General features: G+C 45.1%; 1 protein-coding gene across 2 annotated transcripts in view; it reads left to right on the top strand.

Moving 5' to 3' along the window:
- Positions 1–6536: 6536 nt before the first annotated feature.
- The window catches only part of VPS35L (VPS35 endosomal protein sorting factor like), a 48480-nt gene continuing 36655 nt past the window's right edge, over positions 6537–18361 (top strand). The window contains exons 1-9 of one of the 2 annotated variants that reach the window (XM_069981973.1): positions 6537–6622; positions 8314–8413; positions 13786–13950; positions 14064–14180; positions 14328–14352; positions 15605–15681; positions 15978–16106; positions 17455–17539; positions 18104–18160. In XM_069981973.1, the coding sequence (XP_069838074.1) occupies positions 6594–6622; positions 8314–8413; positions 13786–13950; positions 14064–14180; positions 14328–14352; positions 15605–15681; positions 15978–16106; positions 17455–17539; positions 18104–18160 (784 nt within the window). In that variant the 5' untranslated portion in view covers positions 6537–6593. Of the gene's footprint in view, positions 6623–7587; positions 7614–8313; positions 8414–13785; positions 13951–14063; positions 14181–14327; positions 14353–15604; positions 15682–15977; positions 16107–17454; positions 17540–18103; positions 18161–18361 lie in introns of those variants that run through there. The other variant, XM_069981974.1, reaches the window with a different exon arrangement.

The raw sequence follows: 18361 nt of genomic DNA, 5'->3' as shown, positions 1-18361 counted from the left end.
GCCAGAGAGTCCACTAATATGGTGGCAGGATAGCCAGAGAGTCCACTAATATAATGACAGGATAGCCAGAGAGTCCACTAATATGGTGGCAGGATAGCCAGAGAGTCCACTAATATGGTGGCAGGATAGCCAGAGAGTCCACTAATATAATGACAGGATAGCCAGAGAGTCCACTAATATAATGACAGGATAACCAGAGAGTCCACTAATATAATGACAGGATAACCAGAGAGGCCACTAATATAATGACAGGATAGCCAGAGAGTCCACTAATATAATGACAGAATAGCCAGAGAGACCACTAATATAATGACAGGATAGCCAGAGAGTCCACTAATATAATGACAGGATAACCAGAGAGTCCACTAATATAATGACAGGATAACCAGAGAGGCCACTAATATAATGACAGGATAGCCAGAGAGTCCACTAATATGGTGACAGGATAACCAGAGAGGCCACTAATATAATGACAGGATAACCAGAGAGGCCACTAATATAACGACAGGATAGCCAGAGAGTCCACTAATATAATGACAGGATAGCCAGAGAGTCCACTAATATAATGACAGGATAACCAGAGAGTCCACTAATATAATGACAGGATAACCAGAGAGGCGACTAATATAATGACAGGATAGTCAGAGAGTCCACTAATATGGTGACAGGATAACCAGAGAGGCCACTAATATAATGACAGGATAGCCAGAGAGTCCACTAATATAATGACAGGATAGCCAGAGAGTCCACTAATATAATGACAGAATAGCCAGAGAGTCCACTAATATGGTGACAGGATAACCAAAGAGTCCACTAATATAATGACAGGATAGTCAGAGAGTCCACTAATATAATGACAGGATAACCAGAGAGGCCACTAATATAATGACAGGATAGCCAGAGAGTCCACTAATATAATGACAGAATAGCCAGAGAGTCCACTAATATAATGACAGGATAACCAGAGTCCACTAATATGGTGACAGGATAACCAGAGAGGCCACTAATATAATGACAGGATAACCAGAGAGGCCACTAATATAATGACAGGATAGCCAGAGAGTCCACTAATATAATGACAGGATAACCAGAGTCCACTAATATAATGACAGGATAGCCAGAGAGTCCACTAATATGGTGACAGGATAACCAGAGAGGCCACTAATATAATGACAGGATTGCCAGAGAGTCCACTAATATAATGACAGGATAACCAGAGAGGCCACTAATATAATGACAGGATAGCCAGAGAGTCCACTAATATGGTGACAGGATAACCAGAGAGTCCACTAATATAATGACAGGATAGCCAGAGAGTCCACTAATATGGTGACAGGATAACCAGAGAGTCCACTAATATAATGACAGGATAGCCAGAGAGTCCACTAATATGGTGACAGGATAACCAGAGCGTCCACTAATATAATGACAGGATAGCCAGAGAGTCCACTAATATGGTGACAGGATAACCAGAGAGTCCACTAATATAATGACAGGATAGCCAGAGAGTCCACTAATATAATGACAGGATAACCAGAGAGGCCACTAATATAATGACAGGATAGCCAGAGAGTCTGTTAATGTGATGATAGGACAACTTTTCACAAAATTTGCTGTAAAATTTGCTTTGTGTTACCATGCCTTTTGTATATGAGTGACTCTAGCGACGCTAGTACCATCCATTTGATGAAAGTAAATCCTTACCGGTTGTGTCTTTTAAAATGCGCCTGATGCCTTGGTAAGAGAGAAAAATGATCTTTAAGGCCTTATTCACACGTTCAGTAATATTTTCTAGTCCTGAAACAACCTGCTAAAAATTACGGATTGGACATCCGTAGTACATCCATATTGCTGTAAATCTGTTTTTACTACTGACTGCTTTATACAAGTTAATAAAGTTGAGTAGTTTTAAAAAAAATAGCACCAGTTTGCCCAACCCCTAAAATAAGTCTTAAAAAATAAGTGCTTAGAAACAGAACCTTGTGACCTATGAGTCATCCGTTTTTGTTTTACGGGAATACGGAAATACGGATGCCAAACATGTTACAGTCCGTAAACAATTGATTTCAATGAGAGGATCCGTAAAAAAAAAAAATCTGGGTCCGCACTAGGACATGTCCTTTTTTTTCAGCATTGATTTTCATCCGTTTCATCTACTGATAGTGTGAATAGCCCAATAGACATCAATGTGCACTAACTCGGATATGGAAATACGGATCCATAAATTACGGGACGTGTGAATAAGGCCTTAGGGTATAAACACACACACCGTATACGCAGCGTATTTACTGCTGCGATACGCAGCAAATACGCAACAAATACGCCACAAATACGCAGCAGATTAGATCTAAATAACTGAACACAGCATCAAATCTGCACCACCAAATCTGCTGCATATACGGTGTGTGTTTGTACCCGGGCCCCCGGACTGCATAGATTAGTAACTGCTGGAGCTCTGCCCAAAGATCTGCTTATAATAAAGTGCAACACTTGCTTCTATATTCAAAGCAGTATTCTATAAAGTAAAGGCCCTATTCCACGGAACGTTTTTGAACGATTATTGTTCATAAAATCGCTCAAACGACCGCTCGTTAACGATATTCGTTCTACAGAATAGCTGTAAACGAGCGAATGACAACTACGAAATCGTCGTTGAGTCGTTCACTATTTTTTTTCAACTTGTCGAACAAGTCTTTCAACAATAATTCGCTAATCTTTTCGTTGAATAAAAAATCTTTCAGTCTTTCTTGAAATGTCTACCTACATGCTCAGCCTGGCGAACGTTTTAAACGACCATGTAACGATGTAATGACCGCAAAAAAAAAATCGTTACACTACAGATATCGTTTACGTTCCCACACGTATTATGTGTTATCGTTCACTTAAAAAAATCGTTAAGTGCTCATTAACGAGCGGTCGTTGGAGCGAGTCTATGAACGATAATCGTTCCGTGAAATAGGGCTATATTAAAGCACCCACACTAATAGCCCATGTGCTCTCTAAGTGCTCTGCAGCCCAGTCCCCGCAGGCTCTGAGGGACCACAATGACATGGTTAAAGGGGTACTTCAGCGGGGGGGCACTTTTTTGCTGAGACCAGGGAGGAGGTGGCCAAGGGAAAAGACGTCCACTCACCTCCCCGTTTCCAGCGGCGGGTCCTGCATTGCGGCGCTCCGGTGCCCGGCTGCTTCCAGGTGTCTGACGCGGGCCTGAGACGGGATCTGAGCGGACTTGAAACGGATCCCGCCTCCTTCACTGAGTGGCTGAGCGGACCTGAGACGTCACGTTGTGATGCCCTGGCCCCTGGGGGCCACTTCCGCAGTGCTGGTGTTATGAGCGGGCAATGACCGGGGCAGCTGCAGGGGTTATACTTGTCACGGTATAGGCCTGAGGGCGGCACAGCTGTAGGGCCGGTCTGTGGAATCTGCGGGTGATGATGGGCATGCGATTCTTCACTGCACCTAGTCAGGGCACCAGTTAGTGGACACCAATGCCGGGGTTCAGCAACAGCGATTTTATTATAGATGAGGTAACTAGTAGCAACAGTTCTGTCCGGTTGCAACCTGGTATATAGCAGGCTTTGAAAAACAAGGCAGGAGTGATGCTGCATAGGCTGGGAGAACACGTGCCGGATGATGGGAGTAGGAGTATGAGAGAAAGTAGCGTTGCTGGGTGGATTAGCTTGAGAATAATACTTGCCGTGAATACTTGAAACGATGATGAGAGATAACAGAATGACACCCAGATGAGAGAAGGAACTCCGGACACTTGAGCAGGAAGATACAGCCGAAGACTTGAATACAGCAGAGCACCTGATCCACACTTCTAGTGGTGAAGTGGGACCTGCGACATGCCCAACTCCTGTGAGGTAGGAGAGGGACGACACACACCCTCCTTGCTTGGAAGCAGGGGGAAGACTCACTCTTTAGGAGGAAGTGGGAGGTCACATGGTTGCCCCTGGCCAGAGCTAGTCGGCCATCGGAGGAACCATGGTTACAGGGCACTGGCACGGTCACGTGATCAGCAGCCTTGCATACCACTGTACAATGTAATAATACACAGGAATATATAAGAATATGCATGAGAATACACATAACCAGAGAATACCAGGGGAATACTAGCAGCAGTTGCAGTGCAAACAATTACCAGAACAGGCATTGACATAGCAATAGAAATGAGCATAATAGGAGTAGTAGTCTGCATGTTCTGGGACACTGCAACGTCTCAGGCCCGCGTCAGACACCCAGAAGCAGCCTGGAACCGGGTACCGGAGCGCCGCAATACGGGACCCGCTGCTGGATCCGGGGAGGTGAGTGGTTGTTTTTTCCCTTGGCCACCTCCTCTCCGGTCCCTGCAAAAAAGTGCCCCCCCACTGGAGTACCCCTTTAAGTTTCAACCTTCAGAAATCTCCTCTATCTTTGTACAATATTCTTCTAAACATTACTCTTTTCCATATTCTTTGCCTTTGAACCCGGACACTTAAGATAGAAAGATTGCCTACACTTTCCCCAGAAGCTTTGGAGCATCTTAAAGGGGTTCTTCAGCGAAAATCTTTTTGTTTCAAATGAACTGATATAAAAAAAAGTTATATAGATTTATAATTTACTTCTATTAAAAAATCTCAAGTCTTCCTATACTTATCAGCTGCTGTATGTCATGTAGGAAATGCTGTTTTATTTTCAGTCTGACACAGTGCTCTCTGCTGACATCTCTGGCCAGGACAGGAACTCTGCCTCGGTTTTATATGAATCCCCATAGAAAACCTCTCCTGCACTGGACATTTCCTGTCTCGGCCAGAGATGTCAGCAGAGAGCACTGTGTCAGACTGAAAATAAAACAACATTTCCTGCAGGACATACAGCAGCTAATAAGTATGGGAAGACTTGAGATTTTTTTAATAGAAGTAAATTACAAATCTATATAACTTTCTGATATCAGTTGATTTGAAAGAAAAAGATTTTCGCCGGACAACCCCTTTAACTCTCCAATTACTTCTGAGGAGTTGGAGGAAGTACTTAAAATCTCCAGGTCCTGATGGTTTCTGTTCCTCTATTATAAGACTTTTTCTTGAACTTCTCCCACGCCTAGTCTCTCTTTTTAATACTTTTCTTGACTTTAACATATTGAGGTTCATTGTGCTTCTTTTCCTGTTTTTCGGCGGTCCTGTGGTCCATGTGTCGTACTAACCAAGATGGTGGAAAAAACTGTCAGGGTGCCATTATTGAAATCAACAGCCATTACCATAAAATAATGGCCGTTATTTGCACCACCATCCAATTTTTGAAATGACACCCTGATAGAATCCATCTGGGGCAATGTTCAAACACTGTTGAAATGAGGCTCCTACCCTTGTGAACCCTGCTGTGTGCTCAGCTTACGAACTAGGGGCGGGTTCACACTACGGAATTCTCGCGGACAATGTCCGCAGAATTCCGTCAGCTGTCCGCCCGCACATCTGGGCGCATTTCCGCCGGCCCCATAGACACCATTCTATGGGCCGGCGTATTCCGCTATACGCTGAAAGAAGTGTCATGTCACTTCTTTCAGCGGATCGCGGAATACGCCGGCCCATAGAATGGTGCTATGGAGCCGGCGGAAAAGCGCGTGCCCGTGCGGGCGGACAGCTGACGGAATTCCGCGGACATTGTCCGTGCGAATTCCGTAGTGTGAACCCGCCCTAATGGGGCACCGCAAGACTTGGGAGAAATTCTGATACAATTTTTGGAGGCGATTATTCCCTTGTTCCTTGAGAACTTGAGCAAAAAATAAATAAATAAATAAATAAAAAGAATTTAACTGGAAACAAAGGTAGATTTTGCTTTTTATGGCCCCATGCTAAAAGCGCTTATTACACCCCTAGATGAATTCTTTGAGTATAGTTTAAAAAGTAGAAATAAAATGTGTTTTTCTTTAGGTGTTTTTTTTCCCAAGCCTTAGGCCATTTTCACATGACGGTATTATACGTACATTTTAGCAGTCAGTTCTGGTCATCAGACCGGGATGCTGATGTTATAATGCACATATAATAGGCTCATGTGAAACCAGCCATAAAGAAGGTTAAAACCCAGTAAAAAAAACTAAAACAAAAACAAACATAAAAATACTAGGTTTTAACAAGTAAAGTCTACCAGTCTAGCAGACCAGGAACCCTACTATATAAGAGATGAGAACCTACAGGCCTCCAGCTGTTACAAAACTACAATTCCCATCATGCCTGGGCAGCCACAGCCAAATATTTGGTCATCCGGGAATGATGGGAATTGTAGTTTTCCCCATGTAGGTCCCCAATCAATGTTGTAGATCAGGGGTAGGAAACACTGGCTCTCCTGCTGTTGTAAAACTACAACTTCCATCATGCTTGGTTGTCCAGGCATGATGGGGGTTGTAGTTTTGTAAAGCCGGAGAGCCGAGGTTCCCTACCGCCGTTGTAGATCATTGCACTACAAGTAAACGTGCATTCATAGCACTGAGTGTAGTACCGATCTCAGCCACTAGATGCCGTGCGTGGCATTGAGCGCACCCCGGACTGGATGGCGCCTCCGCCATTCACAACATGGCGAGAGGTCAGAGGTAAAAGTTGACGGAGCGCAATCACATGACGCTGAAGATGGCTGCAATACAGTGGTAAGAATCGTCTTCTCCTTTTATATAATGAAAGTATAAGCGTTCACGTTATGAAGCCGTCCGCACTGCTGTCTGTGTGTCTTGCATCGCTCCCGTGTGTTTCTGCTCTTACTGACCTGTGGGTGTCACACAGCGGAAGTTACCTGCATCTCTATCCCTGCTGTACTGTATAATATAGACCGGGCAGAGCTCTAGCGATGCATCATGGGAGATTTATCAGTATCAGGAGAGGATAACCGTACTAACCAATCAGCGCGCTGTTCTCATTACTCCACAGAATAAGCTGACATCCGATTGGTTGGCAGGGGACAGCTCCTATGACAAACCTGATGGGACAGTCCTACCCTAAAAGGGTCTGACACACCATTCTAGACATAAAGAATACTGAATAGAGACATTAGACTTGACACTGACTTAAATGTTACTGTGTAGCAATTGTTGTGTGCAGTGCCACTGCAGGCCAAGTATTACAAAGTAGCCATTAAAGTGGTATTCCCCCCCAAGAGCTAAAAAAAAATCTCTGTAACCTATCAGGTCTCACTCACCAAGTCCCCCGGAGTATTTTGAGCCGTCTTCCGTCCTTCTGGCTGCCGCCGTTCCTGGGTTACGGTTATGCCAAGATGGCGCCGGCCAGGAAACTACAATTCCCAGCATGCATTGCTTGTCACTTATTGGTCCTTTCATGTAAACCCCCCCCCCCCAGCTTTCTTTCCTGTAGCAGCACAATTTTTAATATGTTTACACTGTGACTATAACAGTCACCATCCGCATAGGCCCCCAGACACTGACAGCACCCTGACTAACACTCCCCCCAGCACTCCGGCCACTGATAGCACCCCCCAATCCCCCTTCACTCCACTGACAGCAACCCCTCTGACCTCTCCCCCGCCCCCGCCGACATTGACAAACTGTGGCCACCATCAGTGTGAAACTGACAGCTCCTCAGCACTGATCCAAGGACCAGAGCAAGTGGCAGCATCATGTCTATGCAGTGAGCAGGTTACAATCTCACATTGCCTCTCACATTGAGGGAGGACACGTGATCCCGACACGGAGGGTGGGGGCCAGGAGGAAGGAGCGGTGTCAGAGTTGACTCGATTAGCATAGTTTTTGTTTCCAGAGGGGGGCAATTCGGCGCATAACACATAATAACTTGTACTGACCAATGTAGTTATGGGTGGGCTATTACATACTGTAAAAAAGATTTTGGGGGGAATAACCCTTTAAAGTGACTGTACCACCAGGCCCAGGCTGAAGCACTGGAGGCAGGCCGACCCACCCTTAGTGGGAGGAAACCCCAGCCCCTCCATGATGTGACTCCATTAGAATCCATGGAACCCTATCATAGAGGTGCTAGGGTTTCCTCCCACTAAGGGTGGGTTGGCCCGCCTCCAGTGCTTCAGCCTGGGCCTGGTGGTACAGTCACTTTAACATTACTGAGTTATGTAGGTAAAGGCACAATTACTAGGATGGTTATCAGCCAGTCAGGCCAATATCCCCCAGTGTTACGGGGACCAGTGAACACACGCTGTGTCAGCTGATCGGGTCGCTTTGACATGTTTGTTGGTTATTTCCCTGTGTAATAGGAGACATATGGTCAAAGGGTGATGGCAACAAAGTCATACAGCCCCTGTAATAGGCTTGATAGCCATCTAATAAATGCACATATCCTGCTGTTTCTTCATGTCCAGGCATTCCCAGGAAAGAAATTATTCAGATGAGCTTGAATCATGTAGGCTGGAGAGGATCCCTGTGGAATATGGAGATTACCATCCCTTAAAAAGCATCACTGTAAGTAGAATGCTGGCACCATAGTAAAATAGGGCTGCATGTTATTTTACGGCAGGATGGATTATAATGTTGGTAATTTTTTTATTTTTTTGCTTAAGGAGTGCTTTTTGTTAGGATTTTGCATCCTAGAGTTTACCTGTAATTCATGTCCTGGAAATTCTATTAAAAGTATTTAAGGGTCTGTAATACCAGACACGGCCCATGGGAAAACAAAAAGGAAGATCATTTTTAAAAACTTTTAATCCTTTAAAGGCCCCTTCTTCTAATCTGCTGATGTCCCTATAGCACGGGGGGGGGGGGGGCGGGGCTAAGGATCAAGGTAAGTCTCTTGCCTTCATCCTCTGTGCCATTTTTGTGCTATTAGTAGTTACATTTTTATGTTAATTAGACATTTTTGTGCACTGGGGTGGGGTGGGGGGGACCAGCCCAGCTGGCCTGCCCCTTCCAGTGTATATGGATCTGTGCACTGGCAGTAGTCTCGCCTTCAATGCACCAAAATGCCCAATTAACATTATGATTAAACTCCTAATAGCACATTAACAGCGCAGAGGATGAAGGTAAGAAGCTAGAGATGAGCAAACCTGGAGCATGCTCGAGTCCATCCGAACCCGAACTTTCGGCATTTGATTAGCGGTGGCTGCTGAAGTTGGATAAAGCCTTAAGGCTATGTGGAAATCATGGATATAGTCATTGGCTGTATCCATGTTTTCCAGACAACCTTAGAGCTTTATCCAAGTTCAGCAGCCCCCGCTAATCAAATGCCGAACGATCGGGTTCGGATCGACTCGAACCCGAACCCGGTTCGTTGATCTCTATAAGAAACTTAACTCCGTCCTCAGCGCCCCATGCACTATTGGGGGATATCAGCAGGTTAGATTAGTTTTGGTCAGCCGCAGTTCACGTTCCAAATAACCAAGACACATAAGTTTTCCTTTTAAACTTGTTTTTATTCAAATTTCCAAAATATATTTTTACAACATGACGCGTTAATTTTTATCAGGGCTGGACTACCCATCTGGCAATTCGGGCACATGCCATATGGGCTGGTTTGCTAAGTAGGCCATAACAGCTTGAAGTCTGGCTTCTCCTCAGCACCGCACCCTCCCTGCACAACTTAGTAAGTCATTGGTTAAAAAAGCTGTATAGTTTAGACAGCTCTTTTGCCTCTCAAAAGTTATACAAGTCACCAATATACACTTATTACGGGAAATGCTTATAAAGTGCTTTTTTCCCTGCACTTACTACTACATCAAGGCTTCACTTCCTGGATAACATGGTGATGTCACGACCCGACTCCCAGAGCTGTGCGGGCTGTGGCTGCTGGAGAGGATGATGGCAGGGGGACACTGAGGGACACAGGGCGCTGGAGGGACACTGAGCATCCCCCTGCCATCATCCTCTCAAGCAGCCACAGCCCGCACAGCTCTGGGAGTCAGGTCGTGACATCACCATTTTATCCAGGAAGTGACATCACTATGTTATCCAGGAAGTAAAGCCTTGATGCAGTAGTAAGTGCAGGGAAAAACACTTTATAAGCATTTCCTGTAATAGGTGTATATTGGGGATTTGTATTACTTTTGAGAGGCAATACAATACAGTGGTACCTCAGTTCTCAAACTTAATTGGTTCCAGAAGGCAGTTCGAAACGTTTGAAAACCGAGCAAAGTTCGAATTCCAAACACTACTTCTGGGTAAATTTTCGTTCGAATACCAAGCAGTTCGAGTTCCAAAGCGTTCGAAAACCGAGGTATTACTGTACTTTAAAGAGGACCTGTCACCCCCCGTGCCGGGGTGACAGACTCCCGACCCCCTGTTAGATCCCCCTATACTCACGTGATCCCGCCGGGTCCCGCTTCCTGAGCCGGTCGGGTCACGGATATATCAGCGCCCGAAGCCCGGCGCGCGTGCTGAGAGATGAGTCCGATGCCCATAGAGAATGACGGAACATCGGACTCCCCATTCATTCTCTATGGGCATCTGACTCTGCTGTCAGCGCGCGCGCCGGGCTTCATGTCCCGACCGGCTCAGGAAGCGGGACCCGGCGGGATCACGTGAGTATAGGGGGATCTAACAGGGGGTTGGGAGCCTGTCACCCCGGCATGGGGGGTGACAGGTGTCCTTTAATAAAAATATTTGCTGAACTTCTCCTTCAATAGAAAGGGAAGGGAGTGAGGCTTAGCAGGAATGGAGGCGGAGCTTAGTGGTGGACAGGAATCTTAGGTGCTGGGGTCCCGCCAGCTCCTGCTTGCCTATTACAAGGTTCATCAGTCAACAACAAAAGCAGGTGAGAATAGCAATGTGTGTGGTGGGTCCTGCTGACTGATATATGTAGTGAGAGTGCTAGATGTATTGTTAATAGTATATGCCCATTGTATTTAAATCCCAGCCCTTTCTTCTGGGTGCCTTGCTTAGTCTGGCCTCTCCCCGTTGACCTGTCTGGCACGGGTGACCCCACCAGGAGTATTACTCCCACCAGCTTAGCTCATTGGATCACCAAGGCACACAAGCTCCCTCACCACGTCAAGGTGAAGGCACCATGAGGGAGCCCCTCCACTCTAACCCAATTACCCATCCCAATTTACCTTTCCTTCACTAAAACCCTCCTTAAATCTCTGAGCCCTTCCCAGCACCCTTTTCAGCCTAGGCCCGTCCCAACCCCCTAACGCGGACCCTCACGGCGCCCTTCCTAGCCCAGGCCAGCCCCCTAACACAGACCCCCCCCCCATGCCCTTCCCAGCCCCCTAACGCGGACCCTCCCGGCGCCCCTTCCCAGCCCAGGCCCGCCCCAACCCCCTAACGGGGACTCTCCCAGTGCCCTTTCCAGCCTCCTAACCCGGACCCTCCCGCTGCTCTTCCCAGCCCAGGCCTGCCGCAGCCCCCTAACGGGGACCCTCCCAGCGCCCTACCCAGCCCAGGCCCGCTCCAGCCCCCTAACGCGGACCCTCCCGGTGCCCTTCCCCCCCAGCCCTCTAACGCAGACCCTCCCGGCGCCCTGCCCATCCCGGGCACGCCCCAGCCCCCTAACGCCAACCCTCCCGGTGCCCTTGCAAGCCCAAGCCTGCCCCAGCCCCCTAATGCGGACCCTCCTGGCGCCCTGCCCAGGCCCACCTCAGCCCCCTAACGTGGACCCTCCCGGCACCCTGCCCAGGCCCGCCCCAGCCCCCTTACACGGACCCTCCCGACGCCCTTCCCAGCCCAGGCCCACCCCAGCCCCCTAACGCTGCCCCCCCCCCCCCCCCGCGCCCTTCCCAGGCCCGCCCCAGCCCCCTAAGGCGGACCCTCACATCGCCCTTCCCAGCCCAGTTTCCCCCATGATCAATGTCCCTCTCCACTGTCCTGTGTGCGGTCTGTACCAGTAATACTTACCAGTAGACTCTCTGGGATGTCCCAGGGAGCTGTGCCGTCCATTAGGCGTCTGTTACAGGAAAATTGCCCCTCAGCAACCACAAGACACCACAAGACTTGTTTACTCCAATGATCGTGGCAGTTGGTTGCCAGGGTCACCAGCCAGTTCAAATCATAACATTGTGTGATTGGATAATGACTTTTTTTTTTTAGGTTTTTACTGAACTAGCTTTATTAACAACCAGTTGTGTCACCCAAATAAGCAGCCTAAGTCTATGCTTTACCCATAGTGACAGTATGGCGCCCTTATCCCTTAGCACTGTGAGGGTTGTTTCAGAATTTTTTTTTACTACTTTTTATTAGCAGGCTGCTGCTGTTTGATTTCTACCTGGCTGGTTATGGAAAAGAGGGGGGCCCTACTTTTTTTTTTTTTTTTAGGTCAATAGGATCCCCTTTCTTTTCCAAAACCAGCCAGATAACATACTAACATACAGATAACAGCCACTTACTAGCAGCCTAGTAACATCATGGTAGGAAGGGCCCTGTGTAAAGGCATATATATTACCCAGTGATATGCTATCACATTTTGTAATAGATTGTTGAGTGTTCTTTCAAAATGCTGTAGGTATGGTATATTGTGGGTGTCTATTTGCTATCTATAAGCCGTCTATGGGGGAGGGGCATGCTCAGTATTTTTTCCTGCCAAAAAAAAAAGACTGACCTGTCTACAGGGTAGTTAATCAGTCTCTGATCAGTAGGGTTCTAATATATCAGCTGTTCAGCCCTGTCCACACTACACAGTGAATGGGGCTGGAAGCAGTTTGTCCCTATGTAGAGGCAGCGACCAGAGATGAGAGTGGCTCCAGCATGCTCAAGTGTGATCACCTGGCATTTGAGTTCTGGTGGCTGATGAAGTTGGATGCAACCCGAGGGTCCTTGAACACAGGGATACAGCCATAGGCTGCAGGGTAGGACCCCTAGGGCTGCATCCAACTTCTTCAGCCACCAGAATTCAAATGCCGAGCTATTGCACATGCTCAAGCCCCGCTCATCTATAGAAGCATCCTGTATCCGCAGCTCAGCTCCCATTTAAGTGAACAAGAGCTGATCAGTGACTGGTGACTTATCCTGTGCATAGCTCATCAGTCTATTACCCCTTAAAAGAAGTGTAAAAAACACAACAACAAAAAAATAAACTGTTTAAACAAGTTTAACATAAACCAGACAGCAAGTGGGCCCTGTGCTCTCTGATCCCAGGACTGTATTTTGTTCCCAGGACCCAGTCTGACCCTGGCTTCTATATATCCATCTGTGCTTCTATATCCTATATCTATTCTCCAGTGCACAGTGTCAGAAAGATGTGCCCAAGCCCCAAAACACTGCAATCCGGAAAGCCTCCTTGCCCCTCTCCATTCCTTATCCTTACTTGATTGACAGTCAGTTGAAAGCAGAGTACCAAGCTAAGTTAGGGATGGAAGGGGGAATGAAGAGATGTTAAAGCCCTCAGCATCTCAGAGACTTGGGAAAATACAGACAAATATATATATATATATATATATATATATATATATATATATATCTCCTTGACCTAACAGCTATCTAACAGTGTCAGCAGTATGGAACGTGAATTACAGATGACGTATTCCCTTTAAAGTTATATATTCAGAGGCAGATTACAATATTAACTGTATCTCATTTTTGGAGCATTATGCAATAATTTCCATGTAGCTGCAGTTTTCATTTCGGCCACCAGATGGTGTCAGTGTACTATCTTTATCTGCTCTCTCATTGCCTTTGGTGAGTATTATGCCCAAATCATTAATAACACTATATTGTGTGGAATAGGGTTTTATGTAAGTTGATTCTTGTAGCGCTATTACAGAAGTATTATGGCTTTTGTTTAACTAAATGTAATAAAACAAAGTATATTTCCCATATCCTTTTTTTGTAGAGGGACTTATAAAAAAAAATTAACCCTTTAGTCATGAAATGAATTTGTGAACTTGTCCGGCTTTTTACTTTTAAAGGTGACGGAATCTAAATCTAAAAAACTGGGAAGAAAAGAGAGCACGTCCTCCAGCTCTTCGTCATGTTCCTCTAATTCGGTGGCGGACCCGCTGAGCAGTGTCCTGGATGGAACAGATCCCTTGTCTCTGTTTGCAGCCACAGCTGAGTCTGTTGCAGCCACCACGGTAAAGTCCATGACAGCCAAGCTAGTGGGGGTCATAGTAACATCCGAAATTACTATTATTATTTTAAAGAAACTAGGAGAAAAAAAACATAGGTATTTCTGCATTTTTTGCAGGATGTTAACAGAAAGAAGCGTGACAAGGAGGAATACATAGGGAGTGACTTTGAACCATGGTCAAGTAAACGTGGTGAGATCCTGGCCAGATACACGACGACTGAGAAGCTTTCCATTGTAAGTAGGTTTGCGGGCTTACTATAGAGAATTGTTTTTTATTTTGGCCTCATTTTGTTTAGTGTCTTGTAAAAATCTAATGTCAAGTAATAGGTCGTGTTAGGGTATTCTTATGAATGTAATACAGTGTTTGTCATTCTGTTGCAGAATCTCTTCATGGGCTCAGACAAAGGTAGGTTTAATTATTTATTGCCTAAAACAAACAAGCAAAAAATCTAAAAAAAATAAAGCAAAAAGCTGCATTAATAACTTATGTTCATGTTAGGAAAAAACACAGTCTGGAAACCTCTGACCACTGTATTGTGAAGTGTCCAGAGATCCTACAAGAAACCATTGTGTGCAGTGGCATGTGACAGTGCATGAACTGGCTTGGAGGCATAGTCTTATACTGTAGGTTGCATCCGAGCCTAGAAGCTTCTAATGTGGCTTTTTTTTCCTTAAAGGGTTGTCACATCTCTACTTTAAAGGGAAACCAATAACAGTTTAGAAGACTCTAACCTGCTATGTTCCCATTCTGTATACATGCACAAGCGTCATTTGTGTCACATATGTGATATACTTATGTACTCAAAACTTCACTTGTGAATAACATTTACCAACCTTCTGCTATTTAAAGGAAAACTAACAGCAGATGAGAAGACTTTACTTTACTGTTATATAGGGCACAGGACACTGAGGAGGAGGGTCATTTTCTTACCTTCATCCTCGGTGTCGTTTTAGTTAACTCTTCTGTCTAGTATGTAAATTAGGTGTTTTGGTGCACTGGGGGTGGGGCTACAAATTGACATATTAATTAAAGGTAACTTCTAACAAAAATAGAGCTGAGGATGGTGGTAAGAAAATAACTTTCCCCCGAGCGCTATGGGGACATATCACCAAGGTAGAGTCTTCTAATCTGCTGTTAGATTCCTTTTACAGAGTAGAAGGTTACTAAATCTTCTTCTTTATAAGAGTTTTGAGTATATAGGTATATTACATATGTGACACTAGTATATGTATACAGTATGAGGCTATGTTCAGACGCTGAATAAGACTGCCGTTCCGTGAACTGGCTGATCTCATTCAAGATCATCCTGGCCGGATGATCTTTAGCGCTGCACTGCGCACTGCCGGAGCCACATGCTCCACTGTGTGCTCTGACAGGGTTTTCTGCGGCCGCTATTCAATGAATAGCGGCCGCAGAAAACTGACATGTCAGTTGTTTGCGGCGCCGCTAGATCCCAGTCGGAGTGTATGCTATTTGTATACGCTCCGGCCAGGATTCCATAGATGGCAAGGTAACGTATATTTTCGTATTAATCATGGCCGTTGTGCAATCTGCAACAACGGCCGTACTTTTACAAAAATATACGTTGTGTGAACATGGGCTGAGTATGTATTTCTGTACTGCCGCCTTTACTCACTGTAATCTGTTCCTGATTCAGGCAAATCTACGACCCCAGGTTCTGCAGTGTCAGAGAAAGTGAGAACACGGCTCGAGGAACTCGATGATCTGGAGGAAGTAAGAAGCTGTTTTCTTTAGTTTTCTTGGCATATAATATACTTTATAAAAAGCATAGTGTTCATGGCAGGATAGCTTCTAAGTCTTTGATTGTGTCAGTCTGCTAGGTGTGGGTTAGAGATGAGCGCAGGTCCAGCATGCTGAAGTCTGATTGTCACATTGTTATAGTAGAGCGGAGCTGATGCATGTGGAGTGACAATGATCTTCCTTACTTAGGCTGCTCTATGTAAGCTGAGGTTGGGTGGTGACTGCGTATGTAGGATAGACATTAAACATCTGTATTCTTCTATTTCCAGGGGTCACAGAAAGAACTCTTGAATCTGACACAACAAGATTACATCAGCCGGATCGAGGAGCTCAACCAGTCCCTAAAGGACGCCTGGGCCTCTGATCAGAAAGTCAAAGCTCTGAAAATCGTGATACAGGTCTCTGCTTATTGTATGGATTATTCTCACGACATATTTCATTGTATTGATTGATAAACCTATTCTCTGAAGTTATACATATTCTTCCCGAAGCGGGGGTAAAGATAAAGGTCATGCAACCCCCTAAGGTTTTTCATTGGACACAGTGCCTCAGTTTTTAATGGAGAACTACTACTATCTCTATTGGGACATGCATGTTATTTTTGGGGAGAGAACTTGCCAAGTTGTTTTAAAGAGGTAGCACCATCATAAGCCCATTGTATTTGGCCTCCAGCTGTTACTACTATGGGGAGCTGGAGTGATGGCGCGCATGTAGTACAAGATCATACTCAGTTCTCCAGAGGAAGGTGGCGCTTTTTTGTGTGTGTGTGTGTGTCTGTGAGGTGGGGGTTCCTCCATGCACTTTTGATTCCATATGCTTAAATAATCAACTTAACAATCTTATAATAATTCCTACTATTTGTGATGTTATGGAGTATGCTTCTGACTTACAGCACACTGCGGTTGGAGTATTGTAAAAGCATCCTAGTTGGCAGGGAGGGCAGATCACGCAAGCTGTGGATAGGGCGGCTAGCACAACTCAAGGCAGGGAGCGATCTCATTGGCTCACATGTGTACACATGTAAAGAGAATGGGCACCCATGGAAAATTACAAAACTGCAATGCACTTTCCTCAGCAGGGTCTGTCGGCACAGGAGGGAAAGGATTTTGTAGTGGGAGAAATCAGCCCAGGAAAGAAGCTTTGCTAATACTTGACATGATGTCTAATACTGCCCTTCGTATCTTTATCAATTTCACCAGTAGAAAGTCATTTGTACAGCTAAGATGATGACTGCCAGCGGCCACCATTAGTGGTTTGGTTGCATTAAATGATTGGTTGAGCTGCCAATGTTTATTCACCCAATGTGCAACTTTTTAATCTTCTGAGATCAAGTTGCTTGATACAAAATTTTGTGTTTTTTATTCAGTTAATCCATTGAAGCAAGTGGCTTTTTCCAGTGAAAGCGCTGGTCTTTGTGTTTTACCTCCTCTTTTTTGTTTTCACTTGATAAAGATCTCACTGAGAAGATTGAAACGTTGCACATTGGGTGAATAAACAAAAAAAAAATTTTTATTCAGTTTATTCTGGAGTGCCGTCTCTTCCTATTGTTTGTTGAGGCTTGGACCGGGGTCTGGGACCACGAGGCTGTGCACCCCACATTGAGCCTGGAGCCATACAGTGCTAATCTGCAATCCTTAGTTTCTCTCTCTCTCTTTCTCTTTCTTTCTTTCTCTATCTATCTGTATATAAATATATATATATATAGTTTAATCTTAAAATATCTGAAATGTCCGCCTTCTTTTTCAGTGTTCCAAGCTCCTTTCTGACACCACAGTCATCAAGTTTTACCCAAGCAAGTTTGTGTTAATCACTGATATCCTGGACACTTTTGGTAAGTGTCACACATGCTTTGTATACAATGACTTGTGTTCTTGTTATATGAGGATGATGAAGAGATTTTTGATTGCAGGGGCAAGTTTTATTTTGCCTTAAAGGCATGCTCTGGGGAAAACCATGAAGCTATGGTATATTCCAGCAATATGCCATCATTTCCAATAGTTAGAACTCCTATTTAGGGGTACTCCGGCCATTCAAAACTTTTGCTATAGTGCAGGGGCTGCATTGCATAGAAAATAATTAACATCCTAATCTTACCTCACCAAGCTCTCCAGGATCCTCCTGTGTCATCTTTGGGTTCCCCACTGAACGCCCTGACCAGCACCTCCAAGACGGACTCATCTTGGCAGTGGTAGCTTATGTAATACTGAGCAGAATGTTCATGTAATATGTGAAAAATCTGCTTTAAGTGCACTGATTCTTATAGGTAGATTGCACAATAGCAACAATCTCTATACTGCCTGTGTGGGACTGAGCATGTATGACGACAAGCACTGTTCAGTACAATAATGAAGACCCTTTCTACATTAGAAAATTATGTTTATAATTTGTTTTACAGGAAAACTGGTCTATGAGCGTATACTCTCCATGTGTGCGGATAAGACACCTTTGCCTGGTAATTTTATTATTTTATATATATTTTTATTGTTTTTGTCGTTTTTTAACTTTGCAAAATGTATTTTCCATAATGTTCGTAAAGTCGTAAAGTGGTATTTCCAAGTTCAGCACTCAAAAATCGTTTGGTTGCCATAGACAGTGAATGGAGCCCTGGCCATGCACATGTGGTGTGCTCCGTTCTGTAACCCCTGCACATTTA

This window comes from Dendropsophus ebraccatus, chromosome 9 (genome assembly GCF_027789765.1).
Source record: "Dendropsophus ebraccatus isolate aDenEbr1 chromosome 9, aDenEbr1.pat, whole genome shotgun sequence".
NCBI lineage: Eukaryota > Metazoa > Chordata > Amphibia > Anura > Hylidae > Dendropsophus > Dendropsophus ebraccatus.
Note: the sequence above shows the minus strand (reverse complement) of the source record. Positions and strands in the feature narration are given on the sequence as shown.